The sequence below is a fragment of the Myiozetetes cayanensis genome, unplaced genomic scaffold (assembly GCF_022539395.1).
Source record: "Myiozetetes cayanensis isolate MyiCay16 unplaced genomic scaffold, myiCay2020 scf1, whole genome shotgun sequence".
In the NCBI taxonomy this organism is placed as follows: Eukaryota; Metazoa; Chordata; class Aves; order Passeriformes; family Tyrannidae; genus Myiozetetes; species Myiozetetes cayanensis.
Genome location: NW_026086604.1, coordinates 106,702,962 through 106,729,358, shown reverse-complemented (window position 1 = coordinate 106,729,358; position 26,397 = coordinate 106,702,962). Strand labels below are relative to the sequence as shown.

Below are 26,397 nucleotides of genomic sequence, written 5' to 3'. Positions count from 1 at the left end.
AAGGGATATTTACGGGAAACATAGTATTACCTTTTCTAAGCAGTAAAATCTTGGTTAAATATGCATTTTAGAACTGTTTTGAAGGAGATCTCCATTTGTGTTTCTCTTACCCTCTGAGCATCAAGTGGTCACTCCTTAGTCTTTTCATGTACTTACAACTAAATGTATAAAACTCAACTGAACTAGTGTTCAATCTGAACACTAGAATTTTTAATCCTTATACTGTTATGGTTCCCACTGGCAGATCTTTCTCCAGTTTCAGTTTAATTACATTTACAGAATCACAGAATATGCTGAGTTGGAAGGGACCCACAAGGATTATTGAGTGCAACCCTTAGCCCTGCACAGGACCATCCCCAGGAGTCACACCATGTGCCTGAGAGCACTGTCCAAATGCTTCTTAAACTCTGTCAGGCTTGGTGCAGTGAGCACTTTCCTGAGGTGCCTGTTCCAGTACCCAAACACCCTCTGGGTAAAGAACCTTTTTTTGTTATAAATCAAGCAATATTTCAGTTACAGAGATATTCCCTTGTGACTACTTAATCATGCAGGTTTTGAAGTCCTGAATTTATGGACATGACAATGCTTTTATATTTTGGCTATTTTGAAAGATTAGTGTTTCATAGTCACTCTTTTTTTTCCTTAAGAATAAATGTTTGGTTTTGAAAACAAAATATTACTCTTAAAGCAATAATTCTCCTTTTGATGTATTTAACTTTAAATCACTGACAGTCACACATCAGAAGCAGGTTTGATCTGTAATTCAGGTGATGCTACATCAGTGCAAATGAGGGCTTTAGAAGAGGACAGTCTGCTGGTGGTTCTCTGCCCACAGACTGTCAGTCTGGCTGCTGAGTCTGGAAGGTAAATCCAAGCTACACTTACTTACCTATGAGGAAAGCAGCTTGGTAGAGCTTTGGCTTCATTTGAAAGCATGATGAGGGAAGGAGGATTTGCTGGAAGCACAGACATTTGCAAGGCAGCAGAAAAGTCTGAGAAAAGGTATATGTGTTTTCCTGAGAGAATGCCTAGGTTACTCTGTACCCATTTTCTACTGCTGAATAAAAGCTGAGGGTCTGACCCTCCTCTGGTAGCATTTCAGGTGTAGCTTTTGTCTCCTTGTTCCATTACTCTATTTGTCTTGCTGTTCCACAGTGTTGATGAAATTTGTGGAGTGACAGCAACATGAACCAATGCAGTGCTATGGAGAATTAGATCAGTTATTTTTAAAGGTATTTTGTACAAACTGGTGCAAATTTGAATCCTATTGGTAATGCTTTATAAAGCTAAATTTTAAGTATTCCAATCCAGAATATGTTTTGAAATGAAGTGGGTGTATGATGCATTGAACTTCTAATATTATTTCAAGGGAAATTTTCAAAAGCCCATGTGTAAATCTTGTGCCCTGCTGAATTATTTTAAAAGAAAAAGGATTCCTAATCAGAAACTACTTCTTCTTATATATCTTTAGAAATCAGCATCATGCATCTCTGTTAACTATCAGCAAGATAGATGTAGAGATGTATAAATCATTGCCACATGTAAGTGATGGCCAGGTTCATTGCAGGTATCAAAATGGTTTTCCAAACCATCAGTAGATAAGTTTGTTATTGTCCTGTTAATGACAAGTGACCTGCTCAACCTGTGTTGAGAGAGTCACTTCGTAGAAGTCTGTGTCTGTGACTGCAGCTATGATAGCATTTCAGTTCAGAGCTGTTTTGGAGCAAGCCTACTCCTCCTCACTTATCACACCATGGTTTATGTCACAGGCTGGTTTTGGTGTGCACAAGGTAGATTCCTTTCAGAAGTAACTGAGTCAGTGTGTTTCTGAGCCAGTAAATCACACAGAGAGATTCAAACTGTGTGCAATATGGGAATATTTGGTGCAGGGAATCATACTGTCTTCCCTGCAGCAAAGCTGCAGAACTATATGCTGTGTAGGTGTAGGCCTTCAGCATTGTCTGGTTCAGTCTACTGATCTGCTCCTGGTGCAAGCAGATCTTGCAAATTCAGACATAGCCAGAGGGTCTGCGCCAAGTACGTGAACCAAGTCTGGGGTCTGACTGTGTCATAAGCTCCTCAAGGGGGAAATGTCTTCCATCTGCTGCTTTTGAAGACAGAAAATGCACAAGGGAGAGAAGGGAGGCATGAATGGTACTATCCACAGAAGAACTGAATAATAGTTTTTGCAACTCTTTTATTATGAAAAAGTCAGAACAAAACCTGACATTTTTAAAATTTCAAACACATAATTAAAAAATGGTGGAGAACAGTGAAGAACCATTCTGTCTTTTCCAAATATGCACCACCTAATCATCTTTCTGAATTCTAATCGTGAATGAGGCAAATTTCCATTTTTTTAAAGCTTTTGTGTTATTTCAATTTTTTTTGCCATTCATCAAAACCATCCCACTGAAGTGTATTTGCTGTGCTTCAAATTGATGGGAATCAATTCGAATCCCTAACTGGGAAGAGCAGAGGGCATAAAGAGGCTCTGCATCCTTTCTCCTCTGGTAAAGTTCACTGTCTGTAACCTTCTGTGTCCTGTTTGAGGCTGAGGAAGAGTTACTGGGATTTGTCGAGCTGTAGGAGCATCTGCACAACAGGACTTTAGTTACTAGTTCCATACTATCCCATTTGTCTGGTATCCTGGCTGTGTTTCCTCTTCTCTAGCTGAATTGCCTTGTCAAGGACAGTCCTTACTACTGTGTTTCCATGGGGATGGGGACTATTAGGTGGGTGAGATTCCCAGTCTTCACTTGCAAGGAATATTGAACAATGCAGTTTATCTATATGTGCATGCATGCTCACACACAGATGCAGAATAAAGCTAAAAAGCTGCATTTGTAGCTGCAGCTGCAAAATAAAGATGATTATCTTCTAAATAAATTCTGAATTATTAGCTTGTCCTTTTTGTGTGTGTGTGGTTGCTTACTGATTGGCTTTCAATCCATTACTGTATATTCTTTTATATGTTAAAATATCAGTTTGTTATTAAATTTGCAGAAACATTCCCATGCTAAAAAGTTTCCGGATTAAATTACGAACATTAGCTATGAGATATCTGAATTATTATACAAGTGTTAAGTGAAGATTGTGTCTTTGTTAAGTATAGGTGTTACTGTAGGAATAGCCTATGCCAATATTTTTTAAAGGACTACCCTAAATAAGTGTGTTTGGGTGGGGAGGTGGAGGTGCTATTGATATTTCCTGCCCCTTTGCAGACATATCTCTAGGGGATATGATACTGCTTTCAGAAGGTATTAATATTGTTAATATTAACAATATTAATTGTTAATATGATACACACCTGGGTAACCACATCGTGTTAAATATAAAATGCATCCTGTGAAAGTAGATTCTTTTGTCTGCCAAAATACTTTCTTGTGTACGATACAGGTAAGTGGTAATTTTAAGCTTAAAAGTCTTTGTCTTTAAAACAAACAAACAAAACCTACATGGATATTGCAAACAATCTCTATACCTAAGAGAGCATAGAGATAAGGCTACTACTATACACTTACTATTGTTTATAGGCTTAAATTTGCTAATTATGTCAAGCTACTGTTTTTTGACACTTGTTGGCTGTTTGGAATCACAATTGGCTTGCAATCTTTAAGCTATTTGAATTGCAGAGTCTGCATGGAATATCTAAGAACAGTATTTACTGTGTGTTAGAGGCATGGGCATCATGAAGAGGTGTTGGACTAGGGAAGGGGACTTTGGGAGCTGTGCACAAATGGACTTCTTGAAAATACAGAATTAAGTGCTACAGTTTCTAGGAACTCACACAGAGACCAAGTTAATGGGAACCTCTTGTGTGCTCCTAGGATTGCATAGGGATTTCACTAGAAACAATCCCAGGGATGGCCCATTTGTGATGCCTTCTGCTTTCTCCTTGTGGCTCTCATGGTTGTTGCAGGAAGTGGCAAAATACTCAGTGGACATTGATGTGGGAGGACACTCACACAGATTTGTCTGTGTTGTGTTCCCCATGCTTGTAGGGGATGTGACTTTCCCAGTGTGTCCATCCCACCTGGGTTCTGGAGTGGTAGCCACTCTCTGGATAGGCAGTTGTTGGGATGGGCAAATTTTAAAGCCATCTTCATGGGGAAGAAAGCCCTTGAGTATGTAGCGTTACTCATCTTGTCTGTACACACACCAGGATGAACATCTTTGTGCTGCTTTTTCTAACAGCACACACCCAGTCTCTGATGCTCTGACTTGTCAGGCTGTGAGACCTGTTTTCTTAGTGAGCTCTGCTGTTTGCTCTGCTGCCTGTGCTTGTTTACTGTGCTGTGTGTTGTGCTGGGAAGGGCCAAGTAACAGCACTGATTCTAGAGCAAATCTTTGTAGGTCTGTGTTGCTGAAAGTTCAGCCAGGAAGAGGGAAGAATGACTCATAATGAATACTTCAGAGATTTTCAGAGTCGATGTCTCAGTTACTCTCCTGCTGTACACTAGCCAGGCTATGAATTGTGTTTCACAAGGTCAAGCCAGATGGCACTTTGCAAGGAGTGCTGAGAGAACTGTTAAGGTAGTAGGAGTGTTTCTATTATTAAATGAAGTTTGTCAAGCTGATATGGGCATAAAATTGGAAGGATAGACTCAAAGAAGGATAGACTCACAGATGCCACCAGTGATACAAAGAATGTATTGCATGTAAATATGATGGGACAGTATATACATTTAAAATTTTTTTTCTTTCACTAAATATTTTTGGTCTCTTTGAATTGAACAATACTTTATTCTAAACAATGCTTATCTGTATTTATCATTCTCTGGGTATGACCCTGTACTGAAAGTCAGGACCTGATAGGAGAAAGGTGAAATTATCGAGTGAGAAGCACACAGGGAGAGGAACAAAGTGTGACAAATGGCAGGGGGGAATGCAGGTCAATTGTGCAAATGTACCAGCATTTCATTAATACTTTCCTTTCCTCTACAGTGAAATAATCAGAGGAATCTGGTAAATATATGGCTAGGAATTCAGGTTTTATCCCTTTAAAATTAGATGCATGTGACAATTAGTTCTGTTAAACTATTTTTTTTCCACTTGCTACAAGGAGAAGAAAAACAGGATTAAGTATGTGATAAAATACACTATTATAAGCTGCAAAATGGTAAATAGAGAATGACTGCTACAAAAATAATGCATTAGAGAGACTTAGAACTGCACTTTGGTTGCTTAATATGTAGGATAACAGTAAATGGCAGGGAATAGAACACTTTTAGACGGAGGATTTTATTGGTCAAATAAACTGTGGTAAGTAGTTATCAGTGCTGTTGATGCAGTGCAGTTTTATAAACTTCTTGCTGTTTCTGGAAATTACTTGGAAAGGACATTGAAGGATGAAATAAAATTCTACTATAATTAGTTAAAAGAGGCAAGAAACATTGATATACTTGTTCAAAAAAGATACCAGGCAGGCAGTGAGAAATACACTTCGGGGAGAGCAAAATGACATTTATTGAGAGGAAATGAGATAGAGGGGAATGTGGCAAAGGTTTATGTTGCTATAAATCCCTATCAGATGTGGGAAGGAAAAAAGCAGAGAAGGCATATAAGAAAGGCGGTAAAACAAATGATGTTTTGCTATGTTGTTAGGCAGTTTAATAGGGTAGTATCACAAAGTATTATATGTTTGTAATCTAAGAGGAAGGTGTCACAATATGCTCTTGTAAATGATAATTGTAGTTTACCATTCTGTAGTTATGTTGTGGGGCTGTGGCATATGCAGGTGAAATTATTTGAAAAATCACTCAGATAGTAGTGGTCAGTGGTTTATTATGAAGGAAATAGGGAAAAGGGGGAAAATGTTTTAGCTTGTGGTTGATGTCCAACAGGTATAATAAACCTTTTGGCTACTCTCAGTCAAACCCAGGATTTACCCAGAAGGTTCTGCACCTGCAACAGAAGGGCTTGTCCCCAACACTGACTAATTATTTCACCTCAGAACACCCTGCCTTGCTGAAGACCAATCTTTAACTGAGATAGGAGAGCACATTTGAAGGAAGAGTGAGGGGGAAAAGGTATGTTAAAACCCAGATTTATTTTCATGTGTCCCATGTGGCAGTATTAGAATGGGAGGGCAAAGGAGTCCGTACTCTCAGCACTGTGTCTTGGAAAAGATCATTTTAGCTTTCATGTGGAGATTTCTAATATCCCCAGAGCTCTCCAGAATATCTACTCTGTAATGCAAAACCTGCTTCACCCTCGCTGCTCCACTTATCCACAGAAGATTTCAAAGCTTTTCAGGTAAATGTGTTGCATAGACTGTGCTCCTGTGATATCCAACATGACAAAAGAAAATGGGGTTAAATACAATGTCCCTTGGCAATTTATGGGTTTATAAAATGAGGAGGAATTTAAAATAATACTAGTATATTATTTATTTCATTTATCACATCAGTCAGTTCCAGCTGATAACAGATGCCAACTAATAGTGCTTGTACCAGCAACAGAAAAGGAAACTTTCTTTAATAGCCATTAGTAGCGAAGAAGTAAGAGACATCATGCTATCTACGAATTAAAGGATCTTTACCCCAACTCCAGCATCTGGTGCACATCTGGCAGATCTAAGGAGAGCAGAGATGGGAATACTATATGCATGTTAACCTGTGAATATGTAAAGCCCTTTGTTCTCCACCGTTGTAGCTTAGAGAGTACTGATGGAACTTGTATTTTTAGCTGATCTCTGTAACCCGGGGAAACTCCAGCCCAACAGACCAAGTTTAGATTGCCTGTGGTAGTGGAAAAACATGAGGTGCAGCTAGTAAAAATGATTTCTCTGACGGACTGGGAACAGGCACATCAGAACTTGTTCACCTGCTCTCCAGAATATGCATTTTGTGCTAAGAAAAATGCCTCAATAGCTTGTTATGTATAGGTGAGTATTAAGGATGCCTGGATAGAAGAGTGTCTGAAGGCATTCTCTTCTGTGGAGGGAAACAATGTTTTAAGGCTCTTTACAGTTGTCAAACAAAGATTAAAACCAGTTTTGAGACAAATTGGTGATCTTCTGGTTTGGGAGTTAGGGCAAACAAATGCAGAGAAGAGAGGCAACCAGTTACACAGCTGAGCTGAACACTGCTCCCCTAAGAAAAGCACTTTTCAGTGTATGCTGCCTACTCATTATTCTTTGAAGGAAAAAGGTTCCAATGCCAAATGGATAAAAAGTAGCTTATGCTATGAAACAGGTGTAATTTGAATCAAGAGGACAGGAAACAGAAGCCCTCATCTGTAGTACGGAAGGAGAGTTTCCACCTGTCCTTGATAACTTGTGATCAAAGCACTGCTCCTCTGTTCAGCAGGAGAGAGTGATGTGAAGGAAATAGGATTCTTTTGTAACTCCTAGGAACATTGTCCCTCCATTTTCCTCTTATCCTGTGCAGGGAGCTAGAATAGATTTAACCTCTACTCTACAAGGAAAATAAAAGGTGATTAAATAGTAGGAAAAATTGTATTTGTCCATCACCCAAGGAAGTAACATAGCAAATGGGAAGCAGTCCAGCTGGACTTTACCTTTACACTGCCAGGTTGCAATCTGAAATGGAGACTGGTGTGAGACAAGAGTAAGCTTGTACAGACTCTGTCTTGGAGCTCAAGCTATCAGGTTTTCACCAGGAACTCTTCTCCTTGTTACATGAAAAACAGGTGGGGTTTTGTAGCATTATGTTGTAATATACCTGACCGTGGCCTGCTGTTTTATGGACTCCCTTCCATTGCTGCACTGTGGGGAGAGGCTTGGAGTTTGATCATCCTTACCTTATATATGCAGCAAAGACTTTTTTAAACTGTTTCTCAAACTCATCATAGGCTTCTTTCCAGCTTTTTTTTAAAACTTCATAGCGTCGTCTTACTATGGCAAGTTGCCAACATGTATATTATTGTTGGCTTTGCAGTTTGAGGTTATAGCCCCACCTGCCCCAGCCCTTGAGTATGTAATCACAGTAATGCCCCTTGCTTGGAAGCATACAGGGTCATCTAGAATTTGTTTCATTTATTAAAATATGGAATAATTACAGTCATAGAGCTTTGTGAGTATCCAACTGTAGCTTAGAGAAAAAAACGATCCTTCTCACACTGCTGGGCAAAAACAAACAAACAAAAAGTTTCTGTATTCAGGACATGCAAAATACCAGTTGTTCTAAAGATATTTATTGGAGGAGAAGGCATTGTTCAGGCAAACACTAAAGAATTATACTTAAACCTGCCAGCCTGTTTTTGAAGCTGAGGCCATTGCAATAGCACAGAAAAAAATGCCTCAGTCCTGTTGAATCCCACCAGAATAGTAGTAAGTAGTATTAAGTCCAAAGTAAAAACAGTATTACAATAATGCATGGAATACATCTTATCCTACTTGCTTATAAGTAGGAACTCAGTTTGCTGTATACTATAAAATGACTTGAAATAGAATTTTATCTAGATAAGGCAATCAGGTCTTGTGGCAAGAAAAGTTTGAGGGTCATTTGCCGTGAATATTAGTTGTAAATGTGTTGCTTACTACAGTACACCAGTGGAGAAGACTGTATGACAGAATCACAGAATAGGTAAGGTTGGAAAGGGCTGCTGGAGGTCATCTAGTCAAACATTCCCTACTCACACAGGGTCTCCTAGAGCATGGTACTCAGGATTGTAACCAGCGACAGCTTTTGAATATTTCCAGGGAAGGAAACTCGACTGGTCACTAAATGAAAGATGCTGCAAAGGTGTTCTACAACTAACTGAAAGAAGGTTTGAAGTGAGGTGGGGATCGATTTCTTCTCCCAAATAACATGGGAAAGGACAAGAGGAAATGGCCTCAAGTTGTGCCAAGGAAAGTTTAGATTGGATATTACGCCTAAATGGTTATTGAGCATGGAAACAGGCTGCCCAGGGAAGTGATTGAGCCACCAATTCTTGGAGGTATTTAAAAGACATGTAGATCTGTCAAATTAGGGACATGGTTTTGTGATTGACTTGGCAGTGCTGGGTTAACGTTTGGACTTGATGATCTTAAAGGTCCTTACCAACATAAATGATTCTATGATATATTTATCTATATATGTAGACAAGAAAAGTTTATTATTGCCATTGTTACTTTTACTGTTATTGATATTGTACAGCAGTTAAAACGAAGCATGTAAAAACCTTCTGACTTTGGACAAATCACTCTGTAAATCAGTGGCAGTGAAGAGCAAGGAAGGCAATCCTGTAGCTTCAGTTTTCCAAGTTTCATCCTACTTTTACAAGTCTATAGTAGTGTTATTTGTAGAAACAAAAGGGGATGCCATTCATAAGGTCCAAAGGTGACTTATCAGACAAGGTATTTCACTAATTCAGTTAAAATCCTCAAAGACACTAAGAAGAAACAAACCATGCCAGTTAAAGCTATTTAATTTATATTTTAAAAAGTCACAAAAACGTAGTGAGTGATGAGGGGAAGACAACTATTCACCCTCAGAGTATAATAGCGAAACCTTCATCCAAAACAGTGTGCTGGAAAGTATTCCTACCCTGTATGGGAATTGCATACTCTGATTTTATCACCCAAAACATTCACTGAAATTAATTACATATTTTTTTATGCAAACAATGTAAATTAATTGATAAAAGCCTCTGGAAGAATCTAAATATGCATCTGCATATGTATTGAACTTATAGTTCAGTAAAACTTTTTTTGACAGAATTAGTTTTGGTGACAGACGTTTTGGGTATCTATTGAGTACTTTTTGCTTCTTTTGTAAGCAGTCAGTGAAATGCAACCACGTGAGACTGAAAATTAAATGCATTGTGAGATTTATTCAAACAGCAGGACTTCTCCACGGATGCTTATTACTATGCTACACATAACCATAATAGCTGAGCACTATCAGTTATGACTTGTGATGTGAATAAATTCTATCATTTGTGGTTCCCACTCTTCTGTGCTTTCCCCAAAAGGGACATTTTTTGTGCAGTCATTTTTGTTGCTTGTTTTATTTGCACACAAAATATGTATATATACATATCTATAAATACCTTACGTTCCCTCATTGGGGAAGTAAGCACACATGAATGTGCGCTTCTCCCTCTTTTCTCTGTCCCATCCCCCTCATCTGTGTTTTGTGGAGGGAAGAGGTGTTGCTTGGGAAGGAAGGGGGAATGTTTGCAATGACTGGGTGGTTTGACCTGCTTTGTAGGAATAGCTTCTGCACAGGCGGCTGTCGTCTTTTTGGAAGTGCACTTTACTGCATGAGAGATTGACTGCTCTCCTTTCCTTAGACCATTCTTGCAATCTTCTTGTACCAAGCCATTTGAATGTCCTGAAGGCAAAGCCTGAGACTTTGAAACTCAGGATGCCTTGAGCTTCAATTTGTAACTCCTGAATTTCAGTGCAGCTTTCTCAGTGTATTGAGATTAAAGCCCGCATTAATCATCCCACTCACAGTAATCATCCAGCTGGAGTCATGTGCAAGTCAGGTTTTCTCATATTGCTGGGAGTAAACCAGAACTAACTTTTCATTTTGACTAATTTTCCTCAAGCCAGGCAAGTTGAGTTGCCTACCAGAGTTGTGCAGCACTTTGCTTTCATGTGAAACGCATGTTTTGCTTTCAAGGAAAGAGTGTGGACCATAGCCTTTTGGCTTGAAATGACAAGTCTAGTTGACAGTCCCCTTTGCCATTTGACTCCTTATAGAAACTAGAAGTCTTTGGCAGGCAGTGCATGAGAACCCTAATTTGTTATAGCCATCAGAGAGATGTGCATTGCTTTCTTTTCTGTTCTGCCTGGTATCCTGTGGAAATAAGGCATTTTCTGTCATGCTCTCTATCTGCCAGCCTGTCTAGACCTATCCTATTTACCTTCTTAATCCGTTGGCCAGTTTTAGTCCTATTTAACATTGAGGCAGATGCCTTAACGATATTGAGGTTCTACCACTGTAATGAATGTTGGCAGCCCGATGGAGGAGAGAGATGTAATTAATGCTGTTCTGATGATAAGGTTCAGTGTGTGCTCAGCTTTTTCTAGGTATCAGGCTTTATTAGCTCTGTCAAGAATGAAACTGCCTGGTTTTATATTGTGTGAGCGTTATTGGAGCACTTTAATTGGTGGCTTTGCTGCTGTGGTTTATCTTGCTATCATGCATTAGAGCCCTGCAGTCTCCATCCTGAAGCACATTTTGCAGCACCTTGAGCTGCTGACACTTTTCCATGCCAGAATTCCTCTGCGAATCATAGAGCCCTCACCTTCATCAGCTTCCCTTCTGGGACCCAGGGTCACCTGAAGGTTCCTTCTGTGAAGGAACACTGCTCTGTCTCGCTCCGTTGCTGAGGAGTAGCATGTGTGCTATGGATGGAGGAGCGACGTGGAGAACAGTTCACTTCCCCTAGAGAGATTGCCCATGTAGTACCATGGTAGGAGGGAGCAGTGGAGATAAGACAAACTAGTCCCCCAAACTAGTGGGGTAGTTCTATCAGTTTACACGAGGAAACCAGTTTGACTTGCATAAAGAAGATATTTCCTCACTTACCTGATAATATCTTACTTTTTTCATCTTTTACATTCTTTAAAAGTGTGGGAAAAGGATCGTGTTTTACCATCTGGGCAAAAAATCACAAAGAAAGATTATTTACTTAGAAGTCCAAAGAGTATTTATTTGGATTTGAGCAGCTAGTCTAAAACAGTCTAAAAAATAGGCTGGTTTTATTTTGAGTTATGGATCTGAGGCAGAAGTGGCAAATAAGATGTATAGCCCAATAATGTGATCCTTTTTAATGTTCCGGGCTTGGCTCATAATGATGTTTATAGATTATCTTGGTTGAGTTCCTGAATAAGTATGCAATAAGTGTATTCCTTTTTTTCCCTGTAGCAAGACATTTAAGCATTAATTTAAGTGTAAATCAGCATGTCATGACTCTTGTCTTCCTGCAACTTAGTCTATGTTTTGTGGTACCTTTAAATTTTGTTTAGACCTCTGTGTCACTCTAGTCTTATAACTGTTTTTTATTAGCAATTGAAAATAGTAAGATAGTCACCACTAATTCTGAGAAACTACAAGAGTGAATGTAAGCATGCTGGTTTATAGTCTTTCATTTTACATATTTTTCATTAATTCTAATTTTTTCTTCTCTTAGGGTATATCCTAGTTGTACATGCCAGAAAATGTGTGATGAATTTACAGACTTGTCTGCTTACACAGCTCTTCCTTCTGCATGATTTTTTATTACTCTTATCATGGAATATATTGCCTCATTTGTAAATATCAAAAGCACTGTAAAGTGGAAGATAGCAAAGTACTTAATACCATGCATACACATTTTATTTTAGTTTTTTTTTTATAAGTGAGCCTTTTTGCTGGAATACAGGAAACTTTATATAGACTGTCTGCAAACACTTTCACAGTTGGTAGTTGTCTTAGTACTGGTCCTAACTAGTTAAGCACCCAAATCTCTCTGAAATGGTATATTATTAAAGGACACTAATGTTTGGTACAAATGGAGTACCTGTCATAGCAGCCTGGCTCTCCTGAGGGTTGTCTCTCTGGAGCAGAGTAAATTTTGCCCTGGTTTGTGACTCAGAGAGTTTCAATGGGTTGGCCGTGGGTGACTCGAAGGAATGCAGGAGTTTTTGCTTCTCAATTCTAAATTTAGAATATGCGTTCCTGACATTTATTTCACATCTGCAAAAGTTATTTGAAGATTATGCAATGAATATGTGGAGAGAGGAGAATGATTTGCCACTGAAATTTTGTTTACATTTTTGTTCTTTTGCTTTTCATTCCAGTGAGATGAAGCAGAAGTTGGATGAAGAGGGTAACAAGTGCAGCATCCTTTCCAAGCAGCAGAAGTTCAATGAGCACTGCTGTATTCGCTGCTGTTCCCCTTTCACATTTCTTATCAACAGCAAGCGACAGTGCCAAGACTGCAAGTACAACATCTGCAAGAACTGCAGTACTTACCAGAAGAAGGAGAAGGCTTGGATTTGCAGCGTCTGTCAGCAAGCAAGGTAAAGGCTGTTCAGCAACCTGTGCAAAGCAACTGTGGCCTGACCGGAGCTTTTCCTTCTGTTTGTCAGTAGTTAAATCTGGTGGGATAGGACATGAAGTACCTGTTTATGTAGGAGTTGATTTGTTCCTGAGGTGTGACATGCCTGGTTTCTGTAGAGGTTAATTTGTTCTGAGAGTGTTTGGTCACCTGTTGCATTTTCCAGGCTTGCTTAGCTGAACTGATGTATCAGCAAGCAGTAATTGGACATAGCTTGTGCAGGACTGGGGTCTCCTGAAACACCTGGGTTACTAATGGAACCTGAGCACAGATGGTGGTAAAGCAGTTAATCGTTTTGCAGCAAATCCCATTGATGGGTGGGGAATGGAAAAAAGAATATTGGTGAATAGATCATCCAGCTGTGGCTGTTTTGGAGTGCTTTTCTAAATACCAGCTTATTGGTGGGGATGCTTTGAGCTTACTTTGGCAAGTTCCCAGAGAAAACAGCAGTGCAACATCTGTTAAGAATATGCTACCAGGCTTCTATTTGCAGAGGGTATCAGGGATTCAGTATCTCACCCTTCTGAGGGTAACAGAGCCACCACATTTAAAGATAGCATCAGAAAAACAAAGCAAATTCAAGCAAATATTTTACAGCAGCAAAGGGGCCATTCCTTGGATGGCAACTGTGATAGTCCTTGTATGCACTGCAGGCCAAGTTCCAAAAGCAGCCCTATCTGTGATGATGTAGCACTGACCAAGGCCTTTTAACTCAGATAAGAAGGGTGAATGCAGTGACTCAATTCCTTGTGGGTTAATTTTGAACATTGGTAAGTAAAGCAGCTGAGCAAATGTGACAGAGATAGCTGTTTATTCTTCATCTTTCCCTTTAGTGGAGAACACAGGATGAAGACAAGAGCAAAGTTCCTTTGCAATGCTGATGATATTCCTGTGCTCAAAAAAGACTCATTGCTCCTTCTTTATGTTTCCCATAAATACCCACTTGAAATTTAAGCTTTCCTATGATATCTGTGAATGAAGTGTGTGCCCTTTGACACAGGGCCTTAAAATCCTAGGCATCCCAGATAGATGATACCATGTTTCCAAATGCCAGTCTTTGAAGGTAAAGGTGGTTGTGTTCTCTAGGGCACCCGATCCTTCTCTGACTTTTACTCTGGAAAACCTACAGGCACCCCTTTTCCCCCAGTGAGGAGGCAGATGAATGATAGGAGTATCTTTTCCAGCAACACAGAGAACTATGGAGCTAGTGCTTTGTTCTACTTTAGTCATGCAACCATTTCGTATTACACCTCTGTCTTCCATTTATCCTGAGTTCATCCATATGAGCAACAGCACAGGCATCCCGGTTTGTGGATGCTGATGAACTGCACTTAAAATAGCTTTTACTGACTCCAGAAAAAAAAAAAAGTCTCAGAAGAATTTAATTTCAGAAGAAAAATTTGTAGCTATATGATAAAAATGCTATTTCTGACCCTTAAAGTTGATTATCCACCTGTAAATAAGTTACTAATATTTTCTTTATTTCTTTATTTTCTTTATTCTTTTATTGTCTTTACAGCAATGTCTGTATTGATCTTGTGAGGAACTGGAGAATCTTCCTTCAGTTTCCCAATTTTCCAGATTTAGCACACATTCCACTAATACATCTTGATTTAGATTTATCCCTGGATACCGTTATTAATCTTCTAGAGGTTTTTTCTCTCATGTGTGTCTTCTTAATGTTATGATAAAATTATATATTACTAATTTCAAGGTTTTGATTTGTGTATAGAGCATTTCTGATTATTCCAAAGTTTTGTACAATGTATTTAGGCAGCTTGCTGAGGTCTGTACTTCTTAAATCTTCTTGGCTAAGTAGATTCCAGGCAGTTTCTTTGCCCTCTGGATTAATGCTTTTGATGCCAGACACAGAGGTTCTTTGCTCATTTAGTAGAAATAGGGCATGCTTTTCATGTGTCTGAGAACACTTTTCTTTTCCCTTCTTCAAGGAACTCCATCCCAGAATACCCTGCTCGTGATACTCTGCTTTCCAGTTTAACACCTATACTAATAATAAACAAAAAACTGTAATCCATTAAAATGCACGTTTTTGCAGGTCTTCTAAACCAGTCACACTTTACTTTGGGACTGTAGGATGAGTATATAGATTCCAATCCAAAATAAGGTACCCAAACATCTGGCTGTGGACCTCAGCTTTTCATGACGACCATTCGTGAGTCCCCCCTCATTCTTAGTTCCCTTCTTCTGGTCTCTCCATTTGCATATCAAAAGATTACTGTCTCTGTTGTGAGTGGGAGCATGGACACCTAATCCTTTCATGGCTTCACATCCACCTGTTGAGTGATTTTCTCACTTGTTCTCAAAACTCTCACTCAGATGATGAAAGGTCATCACTTAGTGGCCTCTTGCTTAGCTTCCTTGAGCCAGGCTGTGGCTAAGAGGGCATCACCTTGTCTGCAGGAAGTCATTATTCTGTTTTATAAGAGCTGTTTTGTTGTTAATTGTCTTTTGCTAATGACAGTTATTTAGAGATTGAGACCCAGTCACTGCTCCTTTTCTTCTTTATGTCGTTAACTAATGAGAAACACAGTCGTGCTTCTTATACTGACTTCATGTAAAGTAGTGTTCTGGCTCAAAATGGGACCCAAAAATTGTCACACTGGTGGTTTGCAACACAGATTTATTTGAATGTTTAAGAGAACTGCTCTTTTCTTTTGTTTTGTTTTTATACTTCTGATTTGACTGCTGCTTAAAAAAAAAAATCAAGGCAATAACAATTACCTTTATCAACTTTTCAATCTGGAGTTATTGATTAATGTTCATTACATTTTCTTTTGAGTTTGGTGTGGTACCCAGTTAAAAAGTAGGATTCTAACTAGAATCTAACAACTTGCATCAGTGGTAAATGCTACTGTTTTACTGGAAGTTGAAAATTAATTAGATTAATTTGATATACATTAGGGTTTATTAATGTGCATTAGAATGAGACTTAAGAAAATCTATTAAGGTTAGTCTACCTGCAGTGCCCAGTACATTTGTCTACAACTAGCATTTATTGGGATTAATGCTAATGTAAAAAGGGAGCAATGCTTCTGATAAAATGTAAAAAGGGAGCAATGTTTCTGATAAAATAAAAATTGCAACAGGAAATAAAAGTCTAGGTTCATTTAGCAGGCAGAACACTTCTCAAACAGAAAGGAGCTTTGCCAGCCTCAGGAACAGTTCTAAATAAAAGCTTTATACTTCACATGGTTTAATTCGTAGGGCCCTCTAAAATGCTGCAATGTGCTTTAATGTCAGCAGAACAGAGGGGGTATTTGTGGAAACATGATAAAGTTGATGGTAGATGGGATTTTAGCCTGCTAGAGGGTACATATCTTCTGCTTAGCTGATCCAAGTTTTAGTGTAAAACCTACTAAAGTCTCTAAAGGGGAAAAGAAAGAAAAACATCAAAATTTGACAAAACCTTGGGAAAAACTTGAGAAAAAGTAGTACTCCTAGTTAATAACTAAACCTTGTATTTGATTGTTGATGTGTTCAGCTGTAACGTAACAGTCGATTTCAGGACTTAGTTGTGGAAAGCTAATGAAGATGTAATGCGACTTAGCAATCTTGTTTTCTTTTCAAGCAGGCTAAACCATCTGGTAAAAGGAAGCTGAAATATATTTTAGGTAGTCTGCCTCAGCCATTGCTTGGAGCTTTGTGTATAGTTTTGTGACAGTTGCTATTTCTGCAGTTTGAGGTCCCTGTCTGACATTAGAGAGAACTTCTATAGAACTTGGAAGCTGTGACTTTGTCACATAAATGCCAAGAAATGTGTTTTTTCTTCCGAGATCATAGAATTGTATGGGAAGATTCACTTGCTGTGTGGCATAGCACAGAAGATAAAGTCTTAGTTCTACCTTGTGCATGTTGTCCTCATTGGACCCATATGGATCTTGTTCTGCTTTTTTAAAAGTCCTCTGAATGATCCTATTCATATTGTATTTAAGGGATTTACTAATTTTAAGTACATTGCAGTGAAAATTATTTTTCTCAGCTGTATGTACTTGCAGATACTGATGCAATTGCTTCCAAAAATGCCTGCTGCTCTATTCAAATTTTCTTCCTCCTCTTTCTACCACCACTGTCTCTCTGTTTTGTATCCTGTCTCTTGATCTCCTTCTCCTTAACCATGCTTTAGCATTGCAGTGGATCATAGACTCCATATCCTTTTTCTCACTGTACCCGTGAAGAGCAAGGGCAAGAGCTTGGATTTTGCACAAGAGCCAAGAACAGTCTTTGGTTTATTCAGTTGTTCCCTGACTGGAGGAGGAGAGAGAGGAATGTGCAAACTGGTTGCTTTGACAGGTTGATCTCTGCTAGGTTTTTTGCTATACTGATCTGTGTTAATTATTTTGAAGTATGCACTGTGAAGAATTTCATTTCTGCTAGACAGAATAAAGCTGAACTTGCATAACATACAGCAGACTGCAATGCTACACTGAGCTTTAAGAAAAGTATCTAAAAATGGAATTGAAGAGGAGAGTAAGAAAGAGAGGTCTATTAAAACAGCTAAATACGAGTGCTAATTAAGCGATCTTTTCTAGCTTTAAGTAGCCTTGGAAGTGAATGTGTCTGAGTGCCCGGAGGACTAATTAGTGGTTTAGAAGTACTGGATTCCAGTTTTAACTGTCAAGTGACCTTGGGATAGTTTCCATGTGTCAAGTTTCCCCATGTGCAGAATGGATTTGATGATGCTGAGCTCTTGGAAGTCGATGGTTGAAAAGTTAAATGCTATTGCTGTAAAGTGCTAAGTATTATAAATGTACTCCTATTATAGTAGTTTTGCTGCAGTCAGCATGGTTAAAGCCTTTGTGTTTTAGCCGCACAGAAAAGTAAGTGCTTGGATTCTTGCAGAGAATGAATGAGGGTAGAATACCACAACTTTATATTCAATTTCAATATAAAAGTGCTTGCCTGTGTTTGGCTCCACCTACCTTTGGCAAGTCATAGTAGGAAAAGTTATCAAACATCTTCTCTAGCAGGAATGAATATTTTGTAAATAGTGTGCAAAAATATTGGGACTGCTAAACTGGGAGGAGTGGAATATGAGAGGATGTAACACAGTTTTTCCACAATAATAAGCAGCATATAAGTTATAGATTGGACTTCGACTTTCAGTTTTGCAAAAGCTGAAGGACTTTCAGTGAAGGTGACAAACTGAGAGCTAATTAAAATTACATAGGATTCTTTAATTGTGGGCACTTAAGTGTCAAGTGGGAACATCATGCCTTACAGTAGCTGATATAGAAGATGTTAAATATCAAGCACAATTTATGGAAGAACTTCCCTTGCATCAGTTCTGCAACTGGAACTTTATGTGCTGTTCACCTTGTCCTTGACTGCTGTTGCGGGAGACTTGGAGGGCTGTGAGCCACCACAGCCCCTACGTCGTGTTGGTGGCACTCAGGAAAGACGTAGGGTTCATGGGGGTCAAACAAGGAAGAATAAGAGATGACAATAACTAGAGGGCTCAAACTTACAAATAGGTAAAGGATCGCAAGCCGAGATTTTCCTACAAGAGTGAATTAAAAAAATTTTGTCAAAAAATAGTCTGTCATTCTGCCTCCTGGGTGGTTGACTCAATAATACTTGTACCTTTCTTCCTTTTGAAGCATAATATCAAATTTATGCATCCCTCATTAATACAGGGGTTCTGCCTAAAGCAATACCACTTCAACTAATTCTTTGTATCAGTAGTGTAACTATTCTTAATGTTTTTAAATATATCAGATGTTTAATCTGCTGTCTTTCTGTCTTAAAGAAGAAAGTGGTTACTTCCTTTCATACTGTCTTGCCAATGGCTTCATGTTTTCAGATGCTCAATCTTGAGAAAGTTGTTCCTGGACATATGTAGTCTAAGTAGGGTGATATTTTTGTGTGTTGCAATGGAGTTTTCCCGGTTGACAGAAGGGATGAAGTTTGCTTTTCTGACAACTCCTCTACTATGGAAGATTTTTGAGTAAACTGAGACAAGTGTTAGTTCTGATAGTTATGATAAACTCAGTGTGTCCAGGCAGCTTTGGATTCTAATAAACCCCTCTGATTTACCCATGCTGGGTTCTCTTTTTCTCTCCAACTGGTGCTGCTGTCTGCTTCTGGGTGACACTTAAAGTGTTTCCCTGATACCCTGTGGAAGGTCACAAGTGAGTTCTTTTTGGTTTCCTGAGAAGGGAGAGCGTTTTGGCTCTGTTCTGTACTAACATTAGCTGAAATGTGAGACACTGGGCTTCAGAGAAGCACTTTTCAGTCAGTCCAAACTGTAACATTCAGAAGGAGACATTTGCTGCCCAGGCATTTCAGCCCCCCTGCCCCTCTCCCGAGGTCATGCAGCAGCACTGAACTATCTGTTGGCCTTAGAACACACTGGGATATTCCTCAGCGCTGGCAATCATCACCCTTTCCTTGTCCTCTTCAGGATCACTGTATGTTTACTTGCCTAACAGAGACTGATTTCTGATTTATGTTTTTCCTCTCTGTGTTGGGTTTCTAAAATCCTCTTATCATAATGTTCTTTGAAAACTGTTTTTCAAAACATGTTAATCTGAAAAAACTGTTAAAAAAATCTGTTAAACTTCTTTATTTTAAAGAGCACTGATTTAGTACCGGTGAAAGTCTCCTTTGAAAAAAAAAAAAGTGAAAATTTAAAACTAAATCTTCTGATTTTTTTTTAATAGAAAAAACTTGTATAAGCAGCATTTTTCATGACTGCTCCTCTAGATCAGATGTTCGATTTTTTGGGTGAAATCAGAGTATCTTTGTATATCATTGCTTCATTTTTTTCTGGTCTCTATTAAATGGCAACTATGCTGGATTATTTTTTGAAAAGGGAAAATCAGATTTGACTTGTTAAGTCTTATTTTGCCCTATTACTTCTTTTCACATCATAAAATGAACGTAGTAAAGCACAAAGTCATGCTGTGGTTAACACTCTTGAAGTAACTTTAAGGAGTAACTTTCACATAGACATATTACTGAACATTTTTTCATTATTAATAATGAAAGATTGCTACTTGGTTTGTTGTATGTTTGTTTCAACATTTGCTGAGTCATCATGTTTTCTTCTGTTGCATTTATGCAAACGTCAAACTTTAACAAAGTACAGAAATCTTGCTCCAACTGATTCTAGCATTGCCACCTCAAGGAGTGAAGTCAGCTTCTGGCCTGTACTCTGCCAGTCCCCAAGCGACATGTTGTATGCATGCTCTTTGCTTTTTCTATTCTTCATGTTTGGTGGGACCCACTGTGAATTTGAGGAACTGTGGGGTGATGTCTCTTGGGCAAGAGGAGTGATGCTATGTTTACCATGAAGGAAGAGTCTTCTCCCTCTAAATCACCATATAGATTTACCTCCTGTACACCTCTTACAAGGAAGGAAGACTGTCTTATATCTGTATTGTATGCCTCTCCGACTCTGTCATTATAAGATTTATATGAAGACTATTTTGGCAATCCACGAGAAATTCAGATTACTTTGCCAAATTATATTATTTTTATCCCACTTCCTATGGATAAAGACCCTCTGCGCCTCCTCAGTGTTTCTTTACTCCAAGAGATTTATCCTGTTAACTGTGATTAGCTGCCCAATTATGTGTGTGTACCCTTAGAAGCATTATAAATGCTGTAGTTAGCACAGGGTTTGTTTTTTTTTTGTCAAGAAAATTGGAAATTCTCCAGACTTGTAGCCACCAGCAGTGAATGGCAAATCAAATGTGGCAAAACAAATGTTTCTTTCCTCTAGCTAGTGCAGTTTGCAATATTACCCTCTTAAAACATTCTTGTGTTACCAAAGAAGTTAAAGCGAGAACTTAATTTGTCATTTTAAAGAAGATTGACCACATCAATAAATAAGTCACTCAATGTTCTTACTACTCAGGCCCACCTCTTCCACAAAACAGGTAGCAAAGCACTCACTGCTTAGTATCTTCAGTAAGAATGCGTGAGATCGTATGTTTGCATATTTTGTCCTGCTTCCGTAAGTCAGGGGAAAAGGAAGGTGGAAAAAGCAATTGCCCTGTCTTTCTGCCAAAGATGACATTTTCAAAATTTGTGTGCATCTTCCGCTCCCTCAACTTTCAAAATATGACCCTACAGTTGTGGATCATGAAATAAGTGGTAATGTTTGCCAGTTACCTGTACTGGAAGTATGTTTAATGCCTTTTCCTGTCTTGCATCACACCTACGTCTTTTGCTTTGGCTGTCCAGACAAATGTCTTGTTCACTTCAACCTGGGAGTTAACAGGCAGCTCTTTCATTTATTTTGTATTCACAAGTAAGATAATGTTAACGAAGGGGGAAAAGCCAACTATGATCTAAAGCTGTCTTTGAGTTTGCATCTCCATTCATTTCAGATTGTTCTATTTTTTTTTTTTACCCAAAAACAGCTTCAAAAAATGATGACCAAATTTTGAGATAGTGCCTAAATAAAAATTGCCTTAAACAAGAATACTTTTGCATGCAGAAGCTGTGAACTATTTGAAAGTGCTGTTTGAACATAGCAAAAGAAAATTTCCTGTTCGTTTTCAGATTATTGGATTTATAGGGCTCTTGGGATTTATTTTGATAAACTGTTTTCATCAGAAAGCTGTTGTAGTAAAAGTGAAATTCTTCACATTAACAGGAAAATGATGAGGCCTGACATAAAAATCTGAAAATGAATCTGTAAGAGATTGCAGTTCAGTTGCCTGAAACATGGGCAATGAAGTTAAAACTTTTCTTCAGAATCCTACCAAATATATCTTCTACTCTCCTCATAGCTCTCCCCTCCCCCTCCATAATTTAAGACATGGTATGGGTTTACAGTTTGACTTCTGTCTCTAGATTGCTGGATGCCAACAGGGAGTTGCTAACACTTCTTTGATGTGGTTTTGTTAGTCACTTTTTAGGGGGGCTGTTCTGTGAACAAGGGGTCTTACTTCTTGGGTTGAACACTTTTGCTTTGGGAAGGAATCTTTGTAAGGTAATGATGTGGGCGTGGCTGCTGGACCTGTAATACTGCTGGCCCTGATAATTTTGATTTGAAATTTAATATGCTGTAACCATGTTGTTGTAATTCATCAAGTGGTGTCTCTTGGCAATATGTGGGAGTTAGATGTCTGTAGTGGTTCGTTTGTGTTTCGTCTCTGTTTCTGTTCATAGATGTGAAGACTTGAGGGATGTTTCTCCAGACCTCAAGTTGAGAAGGCCATCCTCTTTTCATGAGGCTCCCAAGAGAAAATTAGGCTTGAATGAGAGAGTTTGTTCATCAAGTTAGGCAATATTATTTTCCATTATCTCTCACAGTCTGAGGTTGTATGTGAGGTTAATAGGGTAATAGAGATATCATGGTTCACCTTGTTTTCAATTTGCTGATGACGGATTTGCTTTGTGATCATGATTTTTCCCGGCTGTCAATGTAGCGGCTTTGTAGAATAGTGCCTGGAGTATTGAAACTTGAATGAATGCTTGTGATGTAGAGGAAATCCATTTAAAGGGTGGTAGAAATTGTATCAGGAGTCATAGCTGTGATTTTGTCTCACTGATGTGTTTGCAGGACTTTGTAACCTAGGGGATTTCTTGAGTTCTCTGTATCTCAGGTAGACAATTGCAATCTCTGCAATTGTCAAAAGCACTTTTAAACTCTGGCAAGATAAAAAGTGAATTAATATCTCTTAACAGCAGGGAAAAAAATTGTGATGACTTGTCCCAGTCCTGCAAACTCACCAATAGCCAGGCTCTGTTTGTGATGGCAGTGCATACTTCTAATGAAAAATGTTTTTAGAAATTGTCTCAAGGGGGAAAAACATCTGTAAAGTGCTCTACTGAGAAGTGTCCACTGTGAGCTACATTTTGAATGCCTGTACCTCCTATGCTCCGGAAATTCTGAGCCATTCATTTCTGGGGGAAGTAGTTCTGTTACATGTTTTAAAAAAACCCACCACATTACAACTGGTGCCTTTAAGTCATGGGTATTGTGACCTATGATAAAATGCCTTTTTGTGTTTTGCTTCTAGGATCAAAGGGCTATTGGGTGTAAGGGAATTTAGGGTTAATAATTTGGAACATGTCTGTTTCACCATTGCTCCCTGGAACTATATCTGAGTACAGAAACTAGACTGCTCACACAGAGAACATACGTAACTTAGTATCTCTGTTACTCCTAAGCATAGTGTGGTAATAGTGGTTTATTTTTCTTATCATGCAAATTATAATTAGAGATTGAATATTCTTGAGAAACACCAGCTTTCAAAGTAGTCTTCCACAGGGTTTAGGTAGAGAGGGTTGGTTTTGAGACCTGCAAAAGCATATTTTTCTGAGTCCATTCTGTGCAGAACATTTAAATACTGTATTTTCCACTTTCAAAGTTTTGCAGTTGCCACCGAAGAAGGTGGTTCTGGCAAGAGAAACAGCAACAGAGTAGAGTGAAAGGAGATTGACAAGAAAAGTGTAAGGAGGAGGGTGGGGGAAATAGCACGATTGTAGTTTGAAAAATTAGTCATGTAACGTGTCATGGTAATTCCCAACTGGCAATTAAACAGCACATGTCTGCATAAAGGATTAGTAACACTAGAGGGATCTTGAACAGCACTACCAGTATATAATTAGCAAATTTTTTGGCAGATGCCTGCCTCATATACTCCATACACTAACATATTCCACTGCTTAATAGAATTAGTCTTAGCAAACCCGGAACTGCAGCTCCATAGGTAGCCGGCTATGACTTTACAGTATGCCTGTTGCATGAATAGACTTTATAAAAAAAAGGACAGACAGCCAGAAAAATCACACTGTTTATTCCTCCTCAGGTGTCAGGGTACTGTGCCAGCCACCTCCTCCCTGGGCTGTCGTGGCTGGGGCTCCAGTGAGCCCCTCTCTGGTGATAAGGGAGGTCCAAGGTGAAACAGAGCAAGTGATTCACAGCAGGTTGTACAGGGCTTGTAAAGGCAGCACCGCTGGAAGCTGAACCAGCTTGAAGGCTGCTAGCAGATGTGGGATGAAGCTACACTTGCACATATGCCTACCCCTTAAGATGGTCTCTGGGAAGAAGATTACAGAATAATTCAGGCTGGAAATGATCTCCAGAGGTTTCCGTCCTAATCCCCTTCTCCAAGCAGGACGAGGAGGAGCATTTTACTTGTGGACTTTTCCAGTCAAGTTTTTAAGCTCTTAAAGGATGCAGATCCTGCAGCCTTTCAGGGCCTCTGTCCCAGTGTTTGAACACAGTCGTGATGAATAAATGTTTCCTTATATTTAATCAGGATTTCTCATGTCCTCGGTTGCATCCATAGCCTCTTGTTGCTCCCTGAGCACTTCTGAGGATAGTCTGGCACTTCCTTCTCTAAATCCTCCCACAGGGTAGTTGTGGGCGGTGATTTGACCCCCAGAACCTTCACCTGACCATTTATGTGTAATTTATGTGACTGCAACTAAAAGTTGCATACTTGATTTTTTTTTCATGGATTTTTTCTTTACAAAAAAGAGCCTGAGAAAAATGCAGAGGTGTAAATTCAAAACCATACACTTTGAGCTTGCTGCAGTGATATCACTTTTTTGATACCTTTTTTTAGCAACAGCTCACTTTTGATAGGATTAATGGATGACAAATAAACTTCTCAGGTGATCAGCGTGGACTAGCTGCAGTAATAGCAGCTAGGGTAAGCTGAATGTGAAAAACGTGGAGGAAGGAGTTTTAAGACAGAAACCTTCTTTGATCTCAGGCAGCCAGGACTTCAGCCTAGCAGGCTTTATTTAAATCTGCTGACTTTCAAAGGGATGCGGAGTATTGTGTTCAGTGAGCATATATGTCACCTCTTGAAGGCTTGTGTTGAGTTTGGCAGTGTCCTTCCCACAGCTGCCGTTGCTCAGATGCACCAGTTACTGATATTAGAGAGTCATGTGAAGAAATTACTGCCTTGAAATTCTGAAAGTCAGGGCTTAGCTCCTGGCTTTCCTTCAGATGGTCTCTATCTAAGGGCAGCTGTGTTAAACTTTGCTTGCCCCAGGTCCTTTCTGGTGACATAGACGATGATGACAATTCCTTTGTGTTTAAGTATAAAACTTCTTGGAAAAGCGCCACCTCTAAATTTGGCTCATAGCTCAGGTACACAGTACATCTCATGGGTGCTACCAGAATGTAAATACCGATCAGCACCACTTCTCTCGTAAGAATTCTCTCATAAATGGGTATGTGGTTTGAGTATGTGGTTTGACCTTTTCATGGGCTTTGTTAGCTCCTGTCACACAAAGATTCTGCTTCTCTCAGTTCAAATGTACCACTCCAGTTACTAAAGGGCACATGGAAAAGTTGTCATTGCAGCATTGCTTAAGCTGAAAAGTCTTGTCAGAACTACTTTGTAAAAAGTGAATGTATGCATTCTTGTTGTTGAAGCCAGGCAATGACTTCTGAATTGTGTTGAATCTCATGAGCTATCTGATATTTGCACACTTTTCATTTAGGTTATGAAGGCATCATTGTTACTTCCAAAATTATTTGGACACTTTCATTTTCCTGAATGGTTGCTGATGCTGATTGTGTGCATTTCAAATGTCTTTGAAAGGTCTGTGAAGGGTAGAAGAACTTCAAATCAAAACATAGCTTTGGTGTATATTTAAAGGTAGAAAATTAATGCATAGATCCTGCTACAGCGGAAAAGAGTGTTTCCTCCATGTCTCTACATATCTTATATCACAGATCTATATGAGGGCTTGTAGGTATTTTTTTATAGTACATGAAGGGAGGAAATATTTTTATTACTCTGTAGGTGACAGAATTCATCAGATGAGGAAGTAGACCCAGGTGGACCTGGGTTCTGCTTCCTACTCAGAACCTGCTCCCCATCTGGTGTTGAGTAGGTCACTCTGGCTTTCACTTTGTTGCTCCATTATGACAGAAATGTAATCCCTACCTTGATAAAGTGTGCTCTTTTTTTTTTTTTTTATTACTTGGTGTCTTACAGGCCTGGAATGTTTGAATGAAAAACAGAGATGTGACAGGCTCCATATGGGAAATTAGGGTTCTGGAAAGCTCCAGGTTCTGTTAATCTTACTGTGTCTTGTGTGGGGAATAACAGATACACCATCCAGTTAACTAAGTCAGACATTTTAAAGCTTTTCACCTTCTGCATCCTCTGTAAGAATCAATCCAGAGTCTCATCTCATCTATCAGAAGTAGGGTATCTCCAGTCTACTTTTCTCTTTTAGCCTTACTGTGTGTCCATGTATGCTCTGTGCCTGCTTTTGGCAGAACATGAGTTTGAAGAAGGGCTTTCCAAGGCAGAAGAGCACGTTACTTTGTTTTATCCACAGGCAGATTCATGGTCAGAAAAGCATCAAGGTGGCTCAGAATTTGCTCCCCTGTGTGCTATAACATGGGAAAATGGTGGAATGCGGGGGACACAGAACTGGGGCTTC

At 39.1% G+C, this 26,397-nt stretch overlaps 1 protein-coding gene across 3 annotated transcripts in view; it reads left to right on the top strand.

Annotated features, from left to right (window-relative positions):
• The window catches only part of MYRIP (myosin VIIA and Rab interacting protein), a 209,652-nt gene that overhangs the window by 77,965 nt on the left and 105,290 nt on the right, over nt 1-26,397 (top strand). For all 3 annotated transcript variants that reach the window (XM_050312054.1, XM_050312037.1, XM_050312045.1), the window contains exon 3: nt 12,746-12,967. In XM_050312054.1, the coding sequence (XP_050168011.1) occupies nt 12,746-12,967 (222 nt within the window). The remainder of the gene's footprint in view (nt 1-12,745; nt 12,968-26,397) is intronic.